The sequence below is a fragment of the Pinus tabuliformis genome, chromosome J, assembly GCF_031772625.1.
Source record: "Pinus tabuliformis cultivar Carrire ecotype Pingquan chromosome J, CPIR1, whole genome shotgun sequence".
Classification (NCBI taxonomy): domain Eukaryota; kingdom Viridiplantae; phylum Streptophyta; class Pinopsida; order Pinales; family Pinaceae; genus Pinus; species Pinus tabuliformis.
The window spans coordinates 21,149,199-21,169,616 of record NC_142295.1 but is presented as its reverse complement, the minus strand read 5'-3'; the positions used below and the strand labels follow the sequence as shown (position 1 = coordinate 21,169,616).

Sequence of the window (20,418 nt, the reverse complement as noted above, 5' to 3'; positions counted from 1 at the left end):
AATTAACATTTTCCAACCCAAAGTGGGTACTAGGATAATGTTGCTACTCTAAGTATGAAAAACGAGTACTCACATGCCATACAACATTTCCTAGTGCCACTTTTTTATTTGTTACATAAAAATTAATTAAAAATTCCTATTCTGCGGAAAATTTTTAATTATTAAAATCCTACAAGAACCTTATGCAATTCAATGAGACTCAAGATAATGCCTAGCATGGCAGTATACATTGACCCCAGACTTAGAAAACACACTCAAGGCCCAGTTATTAAGATGCACTCCAGCTTTGGAGGATATGATTGAAAAAAAACTCAATTAATTATTTACCACTAAAAAGCAGAAATAATTATTTAAGTTAAAAAAAACACTCTATAGGAACTACTTTAGTAACTAGGTCCCAAAGGTCTAAGCCTTTTACATAAGTTCATCATGCTAGCAACATTTTATACAACTCTCCCATGGGGGTACAGAAATTGCATGAAGAAAGAAGAGAGAAGATAGAAGAATAGAGAGAGAAGAAGGGACAAAATTGCCCTGTTGGACTTCTGAACTTGAAAATTTTGACTGGTACCTTGTCCATTGGGCCATGGAGTCCTCCTTATTCTGCTAAGTACAACTGAGCAAGTAACATATCCAAATGGTCTGGTTTCGCCTAGTGGGGCTCTGCACTAGGCCTGCTAGATTTTGCGACAACAGGTATCAAAGCAACGTATTCTCAACAGAAAAATCAACCATGGTAAGGTTTGAAGAGGCTAGAAGAATTGATAGGCATTAGTGTGCAGATTCAAGAAGAGAATCTACAATCAAGAGAGAAGTTGCAGCACTCAAAGAAAAGATTGAAACTTGCAATGTGAACTCCAAAACTCATAAGACTCTATGGATTCAGTGAGGGATTAGTTGGTAAAACACCAAAGCTCCATCACCTACACCATGAAGAGCTAGGATTTATCCAATGTTCACTATTCAACTTATGTAGTTGGGAGAAAAGGTGAATCAATTAGATGGTCACTAAGAGAAGAGGTGCACTCAAATGTTGGGGCAACTACAACAAGAATTGGAAGCCAAGGAGGAAATGTCGACAAAACTTCAAGTAGAAGTCCAAGCGATGAAGGAAGAAGCAAAGCCTTTTATTTCTGCAATAGATGCTTGCATCATCATCAAGGAAAACATGATAAGCACATCCTCTAAAAACCTTTCTCATTATGATTCAGCAAATGGGTTTTTTAGTAGTTTTCAATTGCACACCAAGGGCATAAGCTCTAAGTTGATGGAGTAAATGGGATACAATTGGCCAAGGACTTGGCAAGAAAGGCCAAGGATTAAAGACCCATTGTAGTGGAACCTTCGTTGAAGCATGAAGGCTTAGGGTTTGGCGGTGAATAGGAAGTAGGTGATGCTCCAAACTCATAAAAGATACTTAGCATGTGGAGGCAAATAAATGCAACCCATCTCTAAAATGTTTGGCTCTAAGAGAAGCTAAGACCACCAAAGTCACCTCTATCAAGGCAAAGGGGACTGAAGCAATGGCCACTTAAACTAAAGAAATGACAACAGCAAGTGGAGTAGCTAATAATCCAATATTCAAACATTCTTGTGCAAACTTGAAGAAGAGTAGCAAGAAGATGACCCTAACCATCTATGATTACACCAACACTTAGTAAAGCAAGCCTAGAAGCACAAGAGCAAACCAAAGAGTATGCCAAAAGCAAAACATCTCTTGTTTGTTTCTACTGTAAATTGTTGGTTTTGTACAAGGATGTGAATTGTTGGTATTCTGATACATGTTGTAGAAAACAAATAATAGGATTCAATAAACGATTGTCAAAACCTATCATTGCTTTTATTGATTCTGAACATGAAAAAGATGCTACAAGAAAATACTCTTAAACTTATAGCTACTAGACTCAAGGCCCGATGAATAATTCATACATCTACCCTCTCTCTTATAGATCTGAGAAGGGTGTTTTAGGATTTATAAAAACAGGTTTGCATGTGACTCAACCTCGAAAATAGAATTTGTTTTATCCCAAATCAAACTCAAAAATATAATTTACTAATCTATCTTTAGTCAATGGTTGTTGATGTTTGTACATCAGGCAGGTACTTCTGCATAGGCCTAGGCATATCCACAATTAATCTCACCTAAACTCCTTTTAAATCTTACTCAACTCAAATCTCTAAATCAGTCTCTCGAAAAACAACCTCCTATTTCTCCTCGATCATCCAAAAAAAATCTTATGAACAAGAAGACCTCAAGTCTTCATCACATATCACATATATTCACACCGTAGTCTCCCTTCGTGTTAGAATACCAATCCTATAAGCTATAGAAATATCACTATATCCATTAATCCATCCTAATATCTATAGTAGGTTTTGAACCTATCTCATGGCTTCCCACCATGCATGCACATCCTCAAAAATAGAAGGCTCTTCCAATCTCCCATTGGAATGTATAAGTGCCACCAGATCAACAAGTAACTTATAAAGACTACCCTCTCTAACCACTCTAATCGACATAGATAGATAGGCCAAGGACATGATTCAGTTAGGGTCACGGTAGCCCCAGCCCTAGGATTAAGCTCGAGTCATGTTTGAGCGTGTGTGGGTGGACCGCTACCACAATGAGCAAGTTGTTAGATATCGCATCATCCGTCGGAAGGTGTCACCACAAAGGCAATCAACAAAGTGGCCGACAGTCGGTCTTATGCATGAAGGGCAACGCGCAGGGCAAGGTTGACAAGCCATTAGATGGACATCAACAAACCACCAGCAAAGACATCGTGAGTTGTGGGGGAGCGAGGGGCGAAAGACAAAGCACAAATTGTAGCAGGGATCAAGGGGGTGGTTGTGTGGAAGTTTGGAACAGGAAGGAGCTGCAGGAGACAAGGTCGCAGTGAAGGTTCGAGTTGTCGTCGCTCCAACAGTCAAGGCCAATGGCTGTAAACTTGGCAAAGAAACACCACAAGCAACACAGTTGTTGGACTTAGCCAAAGTCAACACAGCCAGAGGGGCCAACACAAGGCTGGCAAAAGAAAAGTATGCAAAGCAAAATCACAAATTTGCAAGCAGTGTTTAGCAAAGGTCAACCCTCAAAGGGAGAGAGGGAGACCGTACCAATCAAGGGCTTGGCAGCAAATTAATTTCATGGATGCCTAAAGGACCAAGTATATTTTTCAGTTAAGTTTCTAATTTGGAGATGGTCGCAAACAGTTTGAGGACAAGTTGGAGGGTGCCTATAACTTCATTCCCTGGAAGGCAAGGGTTTCACTAATTCTCATGGAGAATGGCATATGGGAGTTTGCTAACACCAAACTCACCCTGCCATAGATGTTGCAAATCTGGCCATCCACAATCAAAAGGATGTGAAAGCCAGAAGGATTATCTTGGATGTGGTGAAGGATCATGTGATTCCTCACCTATCTAAGAAGAATACAGCAAGGGAGATGTGGGAGGCTCTGATGAAGTTATACCAAAGCAATAATACCAACAGGAAAATGGTGTTGAGAGAAAAGCTCAAGAACACCAAGATGACCAAATCAAACACAGTAACTTCTTATCTCACCAAGATCACACAAGTTCATGATGAGTTGGTTGTAGTTGGGGAGGTTGTGACAGATGGGAGATGGTAAGGATGACCTTGAATGGCTTCACCAAGCCATGGGCTCCTTTCATCAAGGGCATCATGGCACGAGAGAAACTTCTTGATTGGGATAGATTGTGGGATGATTTCATCCAAGAGGAGATTCGGGAGGAATCTCTATCAGGAGGTTGAACGAACATTGTTTGATAGCCTGACACATTGGGAGTCAAAGATGCATATGGACTTTGGCGTTGATACCAAACATGTAGTGAAGGGAGTTGGAACAATGATACTCTAGCTTAAGTCAGGGGGTGTGTGAAAAGTGAAGGACGTGCTACGGATGCCAAAACTCAATAGAAGTTTGCTCTCAGTCTCTATAATAGAGAAGGGGGGATTTGTTGTAGCATTCCAAGATGGATAGGCATCGATCAAATCTATGGGATCTAGCTCTAACAATGGCCACGTCATTGGAGCTAGAGTGGGAAACCTGTACATGATAAAGGGCTAGCCTATTCGATTAATGGTAAGTAGCAAGATAGTGACAAAGAACAAGGAACGGGAAGGTTCGAAGGTTGGCAGAGTAGAGGGAGTCAGCCTTCAGGTTCAGGTAGGGAGGACCAGTCAACAGATCTTTCCAAGTTTATCAAGAAAGACTCATGGTATGAGATGACTTTATAGTATGTTCGAGAACGGGAGGCTTCTCAAAACAAGTTCAAAGAGAGCAGGTCTTTGGTGATGATCCAAAACCAAGTGGCAAGGAAGGCTTCCAACTCAAAGGGAGCAACCATGGTAGTGGATGCAATGTGGGACATTGTTCCAAGATCAAAGTTGGTTCCAAGTGATAGAAATACCTTCCTTGCTAAGAGGGAGTGTTGATGTTTGCAACTCGGGGAGGTACATCTACACAAACCTAAACATCTAGGCGTACAAAAGTCACCTAATGAACCCTTGAACTTTAGTAATTACTTTAATAATTAAAGTTATTTCTTTTATAAGGAAAAAGTGAGTTTAATCTAATCTAATGCAAAACTTATTTGCATTAGTAAATTAGATGAATCTCAACCATCGATCTCAAGTGAGGCGAGATCTAATCTTGCACATCAACCACTTTGGAGACTAGGGTTGCAAATTTGGTCATAACTAGAGCTTGTAAAAGAAGGATTAGGCCAAGGGAGAAGACACGACAAGGGGCACAAGGCATTGGCATCTCAATGATGGGTGAAGAAAGAATTCTACTCAAGTATCTTGTGTCTGAAGAAGGTGCAATGGGGTTAGAAAGGAGATCCAAATCAGCCAAGTCTAGAGCTTGATCAGCTAGATCAGATCCAGATTGATGTATGTATTTTCCTCAATTTGGGTTGGTTTCCTAGTAAGGGAGTCGAACCCAATTCTAATTAACAAAGTGAAGAGTTGTGATTGGACAGAAATTTGTGCGTGTATGCGTATGTGAGATAGGTTAATTTAATGTGCTTTCGTTGAAAAAAAAATTGTTTATGTTAAGAACTCAATTGTTCTTTTATTCAATAGATGTAAATTTGCTAGGAATTAATTGTCAGGATGTTAAGTTTAGAAACTAATAATGGCACGTTCCTCTAAAATTAGCTAGTACTGGCACATGCCTCTAAGATTAGCTAGGAGTGGTGTGTGCCTTACTTAAGGCTAGTTGGCAAGAACATGTATGCATGCACCCTTTCCTTGTATAACTCAAGAGTGATATGCCTCCTCCTTGAGAACTATGATGCACCCTCACTAGCTTCTATAGGACATAGTATAATGTTGCTAAATAAGTGCCCATATATACTACTATAGAACACAAGTGCCTAGACCTACTACTATAAAAGATTGTCTAAGGTATTTCCACTAACAAAAGAGAGTTTGATCGTACATGAACCAAACCACATAATGACTAAGATAATAGGTGTGAGGGGATTTTGGTTGTCAAGTGTTTCCTCCATGCTTCACACTCTAGACAAGTTACAAGGCAAAATGTAAAGGGCACAAGACTAAAGGTTAAGGTCGAGAAAGACTAGCATGTGTAAAGGTAAATATAGGAATTGAAGCCAAGTCTAACTCCAGACAAGGGAACAAGGAAAGGGCTAACAGCCTAGAGCTTGAGACATGCTCCACATCACAACAAAACTTTTTCCTTATAACAAATGCAAGTGCCCCATGACACAGAGGGTGGTAAACTACATGGACACGAAGGGCGTCAACACATGGACTATCTAACCAACCACATGATGCCACATGGCACTTTGGAAAATGCCAAAGTTGCTTGAATTCAACAAAATTCAAGACATTGGGAAACTAAAACCATCTCGGGGAAAACAATTGTGCAGTCATTGACGCTCCACATACCATGAGCATTAAGAATAAAAGGAAGCTTGAGAAAGGAAAACAGATTATGAGGATTATTCTAGTAAAGTAAGCTATTTCATGCAAAAGGGACCTTGCTGTGAGACAAGAAGGACCAAGGTGATTTGACATTCCATTTTGATGTCGGTCGCATCCTACTTCCCTTGAAACTCATTGGCCCAACTTTAATTGATTCTAAATGCTCATGATTGTGCTTAAACTTATTGTGGAAATCCCACAATCCCTTTAATCAAGATTGTACATCGGGGTTCATAGCTATGACATCAGCGATTTCCATCTTCTAATGCAACTACAATCAACTCTTCAACTACATGCAGCCCCAAATTTAGCAATAGGGCTTAATAACAGATTGAGCCCACGAGACCGAGTGTTATGACCTAGCGCTAACCCGACAATCGCTATGGTTTTATCAAATCTGGGTTTATCGACTTTCCACAGTATAAACAAGACCATTAAATCTTACATTTTAAGGCTTCATGTGCTTACCCCATTCCTGTCACATGACCACCTCATATAACTTGAGTGCTAGAGGAGGGATTAAGCCTCATCGGATACATAAGGCAAGGTTCTTTGGCGTGTTATGATTCTACCCAATGCATGTGCCAGTAGAGGTTGGAGTTCTCACCAGCAGATGGAGGCGAAACCTATTCCTGCTTGTACGCAACCCCAAATTCCTTCAATGTTCGGCACTAAGCACTAGCCAAAATGAAATGAAACCATCATTATAAACTCAAGGCCAAAGGCACTCAGCCACAATACTTGAGCACAATTTGATGTTGAATTGGTCCTTACAGTGGTAACCCCAAAATTCCTTCGTTCACCAAACTTTTCACTGAATATTACTAGCCTTTCATTGTGCATGAAAACCTCGTTTAACTGGCTTGGATCTCTTGTGGGGCCCCCCTGCTCATTCTGCCAAACCACTTTTACACCCCCCCAGTGCAAAAACCACCCAATTTGCTGGAACATGGAGTGAAATTTGAGACTTCAAGCTTAAGCAAGAATTTGATGGAGATTTTAGCATCACAAATACTAGCATGAAATTGGAAATTGTAACTTAGCCAAAACAAGAATTAAGCATGCAAACCCCGAAATAACCATTGTTAACGATTAACTTATGATCCTCGAGATAAAACCTACAACCACTCAATCCTCCAATGGGTTGATTATCTCAAGAGGGAATCCTCGCTACATTGTGTGATGTCCCCTCTAATTAAAATTAATAAGCAACCTCACTAATTTTGTAATTTTGGTTAGATGGACACATTTTTGGCTTAAGACTTAGGAAAAGTGGATAGAACGGGGCCACTTAATTTTGGGAGAAGGAAAAGGACACAACATTGGGAGAAAGGGAAAAATCGTGGAGCTAGTGGAAGGTGGGGGCCACTCCATGTGGAATACACACCCCCTTGGAAATTTGACTTGGAGGGAAAAGGAGGAAAGAGGAGATTCGATGGGTGGAGCCCACAAGGAGAGAGGGAGATGGAAATTATAAATAGGAGATGGAGCTCTCATTTTGGGACTTTTTGATCATTTGACAATTGAACCTTGGTTTGCTTGTGTTGTTTAGCCAAGTCAACAATGTGCTGTTCAGCACAAGAAATTTCCAAGTGGGAATCTCACCCTACCTTCGGTGGACCTTGAGTGCCATCCTTAGGAGGAAATTCTTGTATCATTGGGGATTGTTCCGAAAAGTATTGCGGGTGATCACGGTGGTTTTCTGGGGTAGATTGGGCATTGAGGCAGAATTTGCACCCCCTTTAGAGGAGCAACTACAACGCAGATCTCTTGCTGGGTTTTTGAAGGGAGTCCTTGCTCATATTTTGCAGGTGAATTGGAGTGAGAGTCGGGACCAATTCTATGGGAAACTTGTAGAGCCAACACTTTCTTTCCAGGGCCTGTGTAGAGGCCTTCCTGGGTAGATTCATGGGAGCTAGGGAGCAGAGTTTTTGGGCAAAAGAAGAGCAGGGTTTTCCAGGAAGATTTTGAGGGAGTTTGGGCAGACGTTTGTTGGTGATTTTCTGGTGGATTGAGGGGCTTTGGCAGCATTTCTCCAACAATCCGTACAGCCCGTGTCACTAGGCAATTCACACTTTTTGGTGGGTCTTGGGGTGGTTGTTCGGGTGGACAAACCCTTTCTAGGTTTTGGTGGATATATGGAGGGGAGGCTACAACTGAATTTATAAAACTTTCTAAGCACTTTTGAGGGTCAAACATATGTTCCCTTCTACTCAGTAGTAGCAGAATTTACTGGGTTGGCACCGAGACTTGGGGAGCGCAATTTCCAGCACTTGGGCAGCTCCATTTTCACTTGGGACTTGACTAGCTTGCTATAGCAAGCCCAGGTTCCTCTTCTTCATTTATATGTACCTTGCTTTCACAGTTAATAAAATGGCTTGGCTCTTGGTACAATTTCTGGTGCAATTTGTCATTATGTCAATGTGTTAGTTTTATGGTTGTTGGTCTATGTTTTATTTGTTGTTATCACTTAATATTTCCCACTAGGAATATTATAGTGGTATTAGAGCACCGGTCTTGGCTCAGCCTTGGGGTAAATCTTCTATGACCCCAGAAGACAAGCAAGACATTACCTACGGGAGGCATAGGTATAGGACCAGAGAAAGAGAATTGGAGATCACAGCTGATTCTAAGGCCCTAAAGCAAGGAATAGAAAAGGCAAGCATGGTGGAACTAGTGAGCAAAGAACAGGCAGCCTTCAATAGCCTCTTTAAGGCTTTGAATGATTTGGCCAAGGCGCAGAAAGATATGTTGGAAGAAATAACAGAATCAACACAAAAGTGTCCACAAGGAGTTCATAATAGGGGAGAGTCGAGTGCATCCCATCAGTTCGACCACCATTTGCCCTTTGACCCATCCTCACGCTTTTAGTGGGCCAACTCGATCCACCTTCCTCAAGTTTTTGCCACCTGGGATTGGAGAGCAGGCAGGACAAGACGAGATGCTCGTGGGGGACTACATCCGTGAGTGGCCATCGATGGGGGAAGAGTTTTGAGCTACATTGAGCTTCAGAGATTACTGCCAGTTAAAGCAAAACAACAAGGGCAGATGTGCAGGAGGTTCAGGCATGCAGAGCTCAGGGTTGCAGCATAGCATTGGGAGGATGTATCTCCCCACATTTGATGGGTCATCCAAGTGCATGGCTAGAGCATGGTTGGAAAAACTAGACACTTATTTCCAACATAGTTGGACGACGGAGTTGTAAGCCATTAAGATGGCCACCTTGCATTTGGAGGGGGGAGCACATGATTGATGGTGGTTCCACAAATTGACTACTCTAGGGCATGCTAGTGTAACCTCCTATGAGGACTTTACACAGAGGGTTGTGGAGCAATTTGACAAGAGGGATCCTAAGACCCATTTCAGAGAGCTAACCTAGCTCAAGCAGACCGACAACCCAAAGAATTACATAGCAGAGTTCTTGGGGTTGTCTATGATGGTGCCAAACTTGTCAGAGGTCGGGAGGGTTTATACATTTGTGGAGGGCTTGGTTGAGACTTTGTGTGAGCTAGTGAGATCGAGCAAGCCCACTACACTTTTAGGAGGTAGTGAACCGTACACGGGATTTGTAGGATGCAATTCCCAAGACGAGAGCACCAGTGCCACCTTGAGCCCCATTCCCACCGAGAGGCCGAGACACTAGACCCCCACCACCAAGAGATGTTCAGGGGCGTGGACAATTAGATGATGAGACTAGGAGAGACCTCCGTATGAGGAAGTTGTGCTTCACTTGTCAGGAGCCATGGGCACCTAGGCATAGGTGCACCAAGGGCAAGGCCCATTACATAGAGGTGTTCTCGGATAGTGAGTCGAAGGATGACATTGAGTAGGAGGCAGTGAGCTGCAAACTATTGGAGGAGGTGGAGGAGGAGGAGCACCACCCCCACCGGATGGAAGCCCTTTTAGACCCACTAGAGGGGTCATCGCTTCACTAAGGGGAGTCCCCAAGTACTTAACATTGAGGATCAGAGGCACAGTGCAGGGGCAGCGTGTAGCAGTTTTGGTGGACAGTGGGGCTACCCACAACTTCATTGATGTGTAGATGGTGGAGCAGAGAGGCATACAGACAGAGGGCTTTGAGGGTTTTTCAATCTTGGTACCAGGAGACAAGACTATGCAGTGTACCAGGTACGTCCCTAGTCTGACAGTGACTATGGGAAATTACTCAGTGACTGATCACTTCTTTGTGGTCGATGTTCCAGACACCAATGTGGTGATGGGATTTCAGTGGCTTTACTCTCTTGGGTGTGTCACCATCGATTGGAGGAAGTTGGAGATGGAGTTCACGGGGCCGGATGGGAAGTTGGTTATGCTGAGGGGCATGCACTCGTATCCACCATAGATAGTGTCGGCACATAGGATGGAGGCGGATTTGAGACGTGGGGATATAGAGTGGGCAATAGAGCTCAAGATTTAAGATGCAGGGGATAAGCCCTGGCCACCACATCCGGATATTCAGGCCATCTTAGACAGGTACTCGGCAGTGTTTGGGGACATTCCACTAGGACGACCACCTAACAGGGGATTTGAGCACACTATTGAGCTAGAGGAGGATGTACACACTATGATCACCAACCCATATAAGCATCCCAAGGCTTATCGGGATGAGATTGAGCGAGCTATACAGGAGTTGCCCGACTTGGGACATATCAGGCCTAGCTCTAGCCCTTTCGCTTGATCAATGGTACTAGTGAAGACGAAAGACGAGACCCTCTGCATGTGCATAGATTACAGGGCCCTGAACAAGAAGACCCTGAAGAACCGATACCCGATACCCCGCATAAATGAGTTGATGGACGAGCTTAGAGGAGCCAAATACTTCTCCAAGATAGATTTGCGATTGGGATACCATCAAATTCGGGAGAGGGAGCACGATATCTCGAAGACAACCTTCGAGTGTCATTATGGCCACTTTGAGTTTTTGGCGATGCCCTTTAGGCTAACCAATGCACCTGCTACCTTTTAGTCATGTATGAACCATGTGTTCCGCAGGCAGTTGCGCAAATATGTCTTGGTTTTCTTTGACAACATACTGATCTATAGCAGGGCATGGGAGGAGCACCTACAGCACTTGGAAGTTGGAGGAGGTGTTGTGCATCCTAGAGGAGCAGCGACTATATGCCAAGGTGTCCAAGTGTGAGTTTGGACTTACAAAGATGTTGTACCTTGGCCACATTATTGGTGAGGATGGGGTGCGAGTTCACCAAGAGAAGATCAGGGCCATCAGAGACTGGCCTACACCCAGGAATGTAACGAAGTTGCGGGGATTCTTGGGCATTTTCACTTACTACAGGAAATTTGTGCGGGGATTCTCCTAGAAGGTCGCCCTTCACTGATTTGATGAAAAAGGGAGCATTTGGATGGGCAGAGGGGGCGTAGGAGGTTTTTGAGTGCCTCAAGAAGGTGATGAGCAGTTTTCCATTGTTGCACTACCAGATTTCATACAGCCTTTTGTACTAGAGTGTGGACATCCTATTGCTTTCGAGAGTCAAAAGTTGCAGCCCCGTGAGAGGTTGTATCCCATTTATGACAAGGAGATGTTGGCCATCATTTATGCATTGGCCATGTTTCAACAGTATTTGGTAGGCAACAAGTTCAAGTAAAGACTAACCACGACAATCTTAGATTCCTTTTGGAGCAAAAGCAGTTCTAGGAGAGACAGCAGAAGTGGGTGAGAAAGATTCATGCATATCACTTTGACATAGAGTATGTCAAGAGACGACAGAACGTTGTGGCAGATGCGTTGTCTAAGAGGCCTGTTACCCTCTCACTTATGAGCATTACCCCGGATTGGAGGACACAACTGTTGGTTGAGTACTCCAAGGATCGTCATGCATGCGAGATCCTTGATGTCAAGGTAGAGGATGACCGGTACCAGGTGATGGATGAGGTGATCTATTACAAAAACCAGATTTACTTGGTGCCAAGCTCTCAGTTAAGGAGATTATGCAGGTTGCACATGACTCTCCATTGGCATGACATCAGGGATTCCTTAAGACATACAGGACCATTAGAGTGTTTTACATGGAGGGGCCTCAAGGAGGACGTCTTGAGGCATGTACGGGAGTGTGATACATGTCAGACGATAAATGGGAGAGTATCTCCATGGACTTCGTCATAGGGCTGCCCGCGATGCAGGGCAAGGATTGCATTTATGTGGTGGTGGAAGTTTGCCCATTTCTTTGCTATTCCGCTCGGTGCTCAACCTCGCAGGTAGCAGAGTTATTTTTCAAAGAGGTGTTTAGACTGCATGGTCTCCCAAAGACCATTGTTAACGATCGAGACAATAGATTTAAGGGCGATTTCGGGCAGGAGTTGTTTTGGTTTGTGGGTACTGAGCTCACCCCTGGGCCCTAGTACTATCTATCACCCGCAGACCGACGGACAGACAAAGATTGTGAACAAATGGTTGGAGGGCTACTTGCGCAATTATGTGACGGGGCAATTGCATGCGTGGGTACAGTGGTTGCATCTTGGCGAGTACTGCTATAATACTACCTACCACATGTCCATAGGTATGTCTTCATTCCGAGCTTTGTATGGTTATGATGCACTGACTTTTGCTTACATGAATTTTGGAGACAACAGGGCCAAGGATTGGATACAAGAGTGTCAGGATATCCTTAGAGCTCTCAAGGATAACCTACAGACTGCTTAAAACAAGCAGAAGTTGTATGCAAAAAGGGGCAGAGTAGAGAGGCATTTTGAGGTTGGGGACCTAGTCTTCTTGAGCCTCCAACCATATAAGCAGTCCACTCTCAAACAAAGAGGGGCAAAGAAGCTTAAAACCCATTTTTATGGGGCCTTACAAGATCACCAGGTGAGTTGGGGAGGTAGCATATGAGTTGAAGCTTCCCCCATGAAGCAAGGTCCATAACATATTTCATGTTTCCTTGCCTAAAAGAGGCTTTGGGACAGCAAGTACCAGCAGCTACAGAGCTGCCTCCTTTGGATGATGAGGGGCACTTGGTCCTGGTGCCTAAGGCTATTTTGGAGACTAGAGAGAGGAAGCTAAGGAACAAGGTCATCAGGGAATTTCTGATACGATGGAAAGACCTGCCAGATGAGGATGCTACATGGGAGGGTGAATAGATTTTACAACACCAAACATTACAATTTCTTGAGGACAAGCAACATTTGGGAGGGGAGGACTGTGATGTCCCCTCTAATTAAAATTAATAAGCAGTTTCACTAATTTGCAATTTTGGTTAGATGAACACCTTTTTGGCTTAAGACGTAGGAAAATTGGATAAAATGGGGACACTTAATTTTGGGAGAAGGAAAAGGACACAACATTGGGAGAAATGGAAAACTTGTGGAGCTAGTGGAAGGTGGGGGGCACTCCATGTGGAATACGCACCCCCATGGAAATTCAACTTGGAGGGAAAAGGAGGAAAGAGGAGATTTGACGAGTGGAGCCCACAAGGAGACAGGGAGATGGAAATTATAATTAGGAGATGGAGCTCTCATTTTGGGACTTTTTGATCATTTGACAATTGAACCTTGGTTTGCTTGTATTGTTTAGCCAAGTCAACAATGTGTTGTTTGGCACAAGAGATTTCCAAGCAAGAATCTCACCCTACCTTTGGTGGACATTGAGTGCCATCCCTAGGAGGGAATTCTTGTATCATTACAGGATTGTTCTGGGAAGTATTGTAGGTGATCATTGTGGGTTTCTGGGGCGAACTAGGCGTAGAGGCAGAATTCGCACCCCCTTTAGAGGAGCAGCTACAGCGCAAATCCCTCGCTAGGTTTTTGAAGGGAGTCCTTGCTCATATTTTGAAAGTGAAATGACAGATGGGACCAATTCTGTGGGAAAACTTGCAGAGCCAACACTTGCTTTCGAGGGCCTGCGTAGAGGCCTTCGTGGGCAAATTCGTGGGAGCTAGGGAGCTGAGCTTTTGGGCATAAGAAGAGTAGGTTTTTCCAGAAGGATTTTGTGGGAGTTCTGGGCAGACATTTGTTGGTAATTTTTTGTTGGATTGAGGGGCTTTGGCAGCATTTCTCCAGCAGTGCGTAGAGCCAGTGTCACTGGGCAATTCGCACTTTTTGGTGGGTCTTGGGGTGGTTGTTCAGGTGGACAAACCCCTTCTGGGTTTTGGTGGATATATGGAGGGGATGCTACAGCTGAATTTATAAAATTTCCTGAGCACTTTGGAGGGTCGAATATTTGTTCCCTTCCAGTCAGCAATAGCAGAATTTACTAGGTTGGCACAAAGACTTGGGGAGAGCAATTTCCAGCACTTGGGCAACTCCATTTTCACCTGGGACTTGACTAGTTTCTTGTAGCAAGCCCAGGTTCCTCTTCTTCATTTATATGTACCTTGTTTTCTCAGTTAATAAAATGGCTCGGCTCTTGGTACAATTTACTTAATATTTACCACTAGGAATATTACACACCGAGATTATAATATGCAGAGACTATAGATATGAGAGGATTTAGTTGTCTCCACTCATCACAAAATATTAACACAACACTACAGAGGTCAAACACACAATGAATAGAGGATGTTTCACACAATTATTATTAGCACAAACTATGTACAAATTGGCTTGATTCTACAATGACTAACCCATTTACTCTCTATCGGACTTCGCTTGGTCCCTTAACCTCTCCTATCCTCTCCTATTTAAAATATCTAGTCAATAACCAAAAGTTCCCCAATTTTGGTACACCTATCCTCCTCTCTAGAAACTACATAACACTTCAGCCTAATTATTTGTCTCTTTTTTCAATGTGCCACTTGGCCAAGAATACTCATGAAAACTCCCATAACAAACCTAGATTCCCTTCAAGAACTAGGACACGTATTTACATAAGAAATTTACTTAATTTAAACAAGTTTTAATTCAGGGAATCCACTCCCTTTAGAAAACTCCAAGACCCCTTTGGTCTAGGCAACAAATGATTCACATGAGTTTATGCTCCTGCATCACATTTGTGGATGACAAGATGATAATTCCACTCCTAGAGAAAGAGCTCAAGCAGTCAAGAAGACTATCAAAAAATCCATGTTGAACTATGTTGATTCAATATTTTGGAACCACAAACAATTGGTTCACTAGGGCACTAAAGGCCAATTTCAGAAGTTGCCCACGTTACAACAATGAAGAAGGAGATAGTCTTCAAATTGACCATGAAGGAGATTCAGAATTCATGCAGAGAGGGAAAAAATCAATTTTAAAGCTTTTGGCAACACCAAGATTCCAAAGTAAAAGAAGGACAAAATTGTAGTTGTATCTACAACAAGAGATCACCTATAGTCTAAGTCACATGACACAAGGACATGGGACATGAAGGACATGAAAATATGAGTATCTGACACATGACATGGTGACCCCCCAGAACATGACACGAAGGACACATTATATATTATATATTAAAAAATATAACAAATTAGTGAATTACACATAAAATATGAAATATATAAAACATTTACATGATGATGATACAAATTCAATCATACAACTAATACATATAACCAAAATAACATTGAGTGCAATCCATCTTTGAACCAAAAAATACAACAGAGAGGCCCAAAATGCCATATAGAGTCCAAAAAAATCATGCGACAACAAATAATTGGTTCTACATATCATCAAAATCATTGCCTATCTTGGGATCCTCATCATCAATATCACCCTCTAAGCATTAAAATAAGATAGAAAAAGGTTAACATGTCAATTAGAAATTTTGCTTGAGCGATAGGTATATTTTTACTAGGGTCATGACAGACGAGTTCAACAATTAATGCCTCCAACATCGAGGTACATATTGGGCTAGGTCCTCATAAATAAATGCTAGTTACATACATACATGACCAACTCAAATGGAAACGTTGCAATTCCCCCAATCCTGAAATCCTAAAAATTGTTAAGTCTACCAGATTTTGAGTGGGATCTAAAATTCTACTTTCTCCATATGAAATCCAATGAGATCAGAACCACACTCAAACATCTTGAATCAATTAATGGTAATGTTAAATTTTAAGTAAAAGGATGAAAATAGAAGACGAAGGAGGATGTCACTTTTACTTAATTGCATAGCATTAGTAGGGCCTAGACAAATGGACTTGCCAACACTTGGAATCCCTTCTAACACTGCTTAATTGTCCTTAGTTGCACTCCAAAACCTTTGAGAGCTCCAAACCTATGACTGAATTGCATAAGAATGAAGCAATAAATCAATTTTAAGATGCTTTTTCCCTAGACACTTGTCCAAATTTTGAGACACCAATAGGGCTCATGTCGGACACCAGTCAAAATCGAGTCACTCATGTGTCGTGTCTGACACATGAAATACATGACATGAGGGGCGGAGGATGTGTCATGTTACTAAGCCTACAGTTTAGTTGGTGAGTCTTCCTTTCAAATAAGAGGAAATCCTTGCCGAAATTGCTAGGTCATAATGCAAAGAAAACAAGAATCTTTGTTATACACCAGTGTTTGCCTAGATGGGTGTATCAAGCACTCAAGAAGACTAGCAAAAGAGACATGTTCAATTGTGTTGATTCAATATTTTGGAATCACAAACAATTAGTTCACTAGGGTGCTAAAGGCCAATTTCAGAAGTTGCCCACATTACAGCAATGAAGAAGGAGATAGTCTTCTAATTAACTGTAGAGAAGATTCAGTATTCATGCAGAGAGGGGAAAAATCATTTTAGCCTTTAAAGCTGGTGGCAAAGCCAAGATTCCAAAGCAGGAGGAGGACAAACTTGTAGTTGTATCTACAACAAGAGATCACCTATAGTTTAGTTGGTGAGTCTTCCTTCCAAATAAGTGGAAGCCATTGCTAAAATTGCTAGCTCGTAATAAGAAAACATGAATCTTTGTTATGCACCAGTGTTTGCCTACTTGGGTGTACCAAGAGTAGATTACGGATGGTGCCCGTTCCTTTTTGCTAGTCATTGGCATAAAAATAGCAGAACTTTAACTGAGCCTGATTTGTGATCTACGTCTTCATGATATTCTTTGCAGTTAGGCAAGCCTCCTCTTTGATGCCAGTTTTCCCGTTTGGATTTCCAAGTTAAATCCTTTGTGTTCTATGTGTGTGATTGCTTGAGTTTGCTGTTTCATATTCTTTGTTTACAAGCACAGTAAAATCTGAAGATAGCAATAGCACAGTCATAAGATAATTACACAGTAGTAATTGACAGAAACAGGACACCGCAAGATAAAAAAAACCAGCAAAGTTAATGACATTTAATTTTTCGCATTTAAAAGAAGTTAATAGCATCCCTAATGGACAATGGACTTGATCATAGGCTGATCAGATTTGAAATTAACTGCTAGTGAAAATTGTTCTACTGAAATTATATTATACAACCAAATTCTCTACATTTTGTGGAAGATATGGACTATTTGAGATTTCATTCATAAAGTCACAATTGTTATTATTGAATGACATTGTTCATGGTTTTACATTTATAATTTTAAATGCAATTTTTCTGAGAATAGCTCATTAAAAATTCGTGTAAGGTTATATTATACATGTATACATTTGTGGTAGGCATATATCATATTTGACATTTTATGCATAGCTTTACTCCACATTTTGAAGGACAGCATTCATGATTTCACAATTGTATTATTCCAGATAAAAATACCCGAAAATAACCATTATTAAAAGCGTAGTAATATGACAAGTCAGCAAAATCAAGCATTATAAATTCGCAAGACGTTGATCGGGATTAACAATACACAGGAACGAGTTTTCTATTATAAAAAGAAAGAAAAGTTAAAGCAAATCAGAAAATCGCGAAACAAATGCGAATGACATTTTTTAAATTAAAGAAAATTAGAAAATTGCACAACAAATGTAGAATTTACGCAGATAAAATACCGAAGGCGGCCGTCATCTAACTTATGCACATAAAATTCCCAGAGAACTAAAAATAATTCATGATTTTTTGCTTCTCTAAATCAAAAAGGGCTTACTTGATAGAATCCTCAGAGCTATTTGCATCTGCAGATCTCGCCGGAACAGTAGCTAATTCAACCACAGGCCTGTCATGAGCGGCTACGGCCCGGTAATGTCTGCCATCCTGCGCCCCGTACCGCCCGTTCTCGGGTTCGACTCCACCGTTTTCCATGATCTTACAATCAAAATAACCCTGTAACGCCGGGCGATTGAATGTCGCTGAAACCCCGGCCAATCAGAGAGGCGAATGTCGATATTAATTGAATTTAAAGATGAGGTGGGAGAGGGGAGCACGAAACCGTAGATCTGTGACGTATATAATTTGTGTGTAGACTGCGCGCGTCCCCTTTCTCCCACCAAAGTATCAGACCGCAAACCTAGGAGACTTCTAAATATCCACGTCTCTGTGTGTCATGTCATGACTCGGTAAATCTTTATTATTATTTTCCGTAAAAGTGTTTTGTTGCATCGTTTTTTATTTTTCTTTTATTTGTTTGCATTTGAAAGTTCTATGTGCTTTCTATTTGAACTTGTATCTTCTACATATTTAAATAAAATTCAAGTGTTTGATTCATACTTTGTTGTCATTTATTGTCCTTGCCTTGATAAGTATATGATATTTCATTCTTGAAGGTTATATGCGAGGTGGTGTTTGCATTTTGGGTCATGGGATGAGATTATGTGATTTCATTTAAGAGGACCAAGTAAATTTTGTCAAGTATATAATATTTTTTTGGAAAAAATATTATTAATTTTATAGTTTTTTCATTAGGCATAGTCTAATGAATAGATGAAATGGTTTTTTTCGGAGTATTTTTCTAGTTAATTTTTATCAAAATTTGACAAAGATTTTTAAAAACAAAAACTTAAGATATTTAATCTGTAGAATTTGAGTGCCCTAGAGCTTTTTCATGGCGTTGAATCCATTTATGCATTCAAAAATATATTTTAAATGACAACAAAATCACAATCTTTCTTGAGATTGTATCACTGTATTTTGGTGAAAAAGGTCATTTCATTTATAAGTTAAACTACGTATTTTCTTTCTATATAAAAATTGTTATGATTTAGGTATCTTTAAGTTAATTAGAAGCTTTCATACAAGAGTCTAAGTTGCTTTATAATATCTATAATTTAATGCTTTAGTTCAAGATGTATAGTGTTTGTTTTCCTGGATATGGCATTCTTTGGGCAAGCAATCATCTCTCTGTGCCCATCATGAAAAATGTCACCGAAGTTATCAAGAGAACTCCAATGCCCTATGGAAGAACGCTAAGAAAACACCCAAATGAGGTCAATCAATGACTAAGTAAGCCATCTCCATGTGCGAATCCACCATGGACCATCTCCCATGTGCAAATCTATCTTAGACCATTCAAAGCCTAAAAATACACCATGTACCCCAAATCTCTTGAAGCACACCCAAACATGGTGTAAACACATTCAAAGTAACCCCAAGAGCTAACACTCCTTATTTGTGAGGAAAGTGTTGACATTGATACTTGTCAACTCCTCTCCAAATCCACCAATTTCATCACCTACAAATATGTACTTGTTGTAGTCCTAAATCAACAAATGTCAACTATAAAAAAATTATCACCCTGTTATCACAACACTTTGATCCTCTTAATAATACTTGTCACCTATGAATGTGAAGGAACATAACCCTCAAGCAAAAGCAACCTGCCAACGACCATCATTCCTTAAGTCAACATCATAAGCAAAAATCAACAAACACCACATCTTGCAAAGATAATCATAACCTCGTACAAGGGCAAGATGAGTGGATCACATTTATCAAGATCACAAAGATAAAAATCTACACAAGTCAACTCTTGGATCCTAAAATAACAAGCTTCTGGTAAAGGTAACAATGCAAGGCTATCAATAAATTGCAAACATGATAATCCCTTACATACATATCAAATACTCTAGCAAATGAAATAACTTGAACTAAGTTAATTCTCTCATCCTAGGAGAATCCTTAAGTACATGGTTAACTCCTTCCATCTAATAGAATCTATTGACTTTGTCCATGTACTCTACAATACTCCCATTAGCTACAATCATTGAATCAATCTTAGCATCATCCTCCTTCAAGGTATCACATCTCTCCTCTTCAAGTTAGTTGGAAGGCTCGTGGATGTAAGAAACCAATGCAACACACTAGCATATCTCATAGGAGGTACATTCACCCTTGTTAGAGATTTGAACCCACCTATATGCTCTCAAGTCTTATGTAATGTTTGGGTAAGCCATCTCGACTTCCTGCAAGGTACAGTAGGTGAGGGCATATCCACACTCAATCTCACCTAAACTCCCTTTAAATCTTACTCGTCTCAAATCTTGGAATCAATCTCTAAAAAAAAAACCTCCTCTCTCCCCTAAATCATCAAAAGAAATTCCTATGAACTAGAAGACCTCATTTCCTCATCAAATATCACATATCTTCACACCATAGTCTCCCATTGTGTTAAAATATCAATCATATAAGCTATACAAGTATCACTATATCCATT

General features: G+C 41.0%; 1 protein-coding gene across 3 annotated transcripts in view; it reads right to left on the bottom strand.

Moving 5' to 3' along the window:
• Positions 1 to 18,305, bottom strand: part of LOC149225213 (cation-chloride cotransporter 1-like) — a 169,763-nt gene extending 151,458 nt beyond the window's left edge. For 2 of the 3 annotated variants that reach the window (XM_089376999.1, XM_089376998.1), the window contains exon 1: positions 17,917 to 18,304. In XM_089376999.1, the coding sequence (XP_089233125.1) occupies positions 17,917 to 17,944 (28 nt within the window). In that variant the 5' untranslated portion in view covers positions 17,945 to 18,304. Of the gene's footprint in view, positions 1 to 17,916 lie in introns of all 3 variants that reach the window. The other variant, XM_089376997.1, reaches the window with a different exon arrangement.
• Positions 18,306 to 20,418: the final 2,113 nt, after the last annotated feature.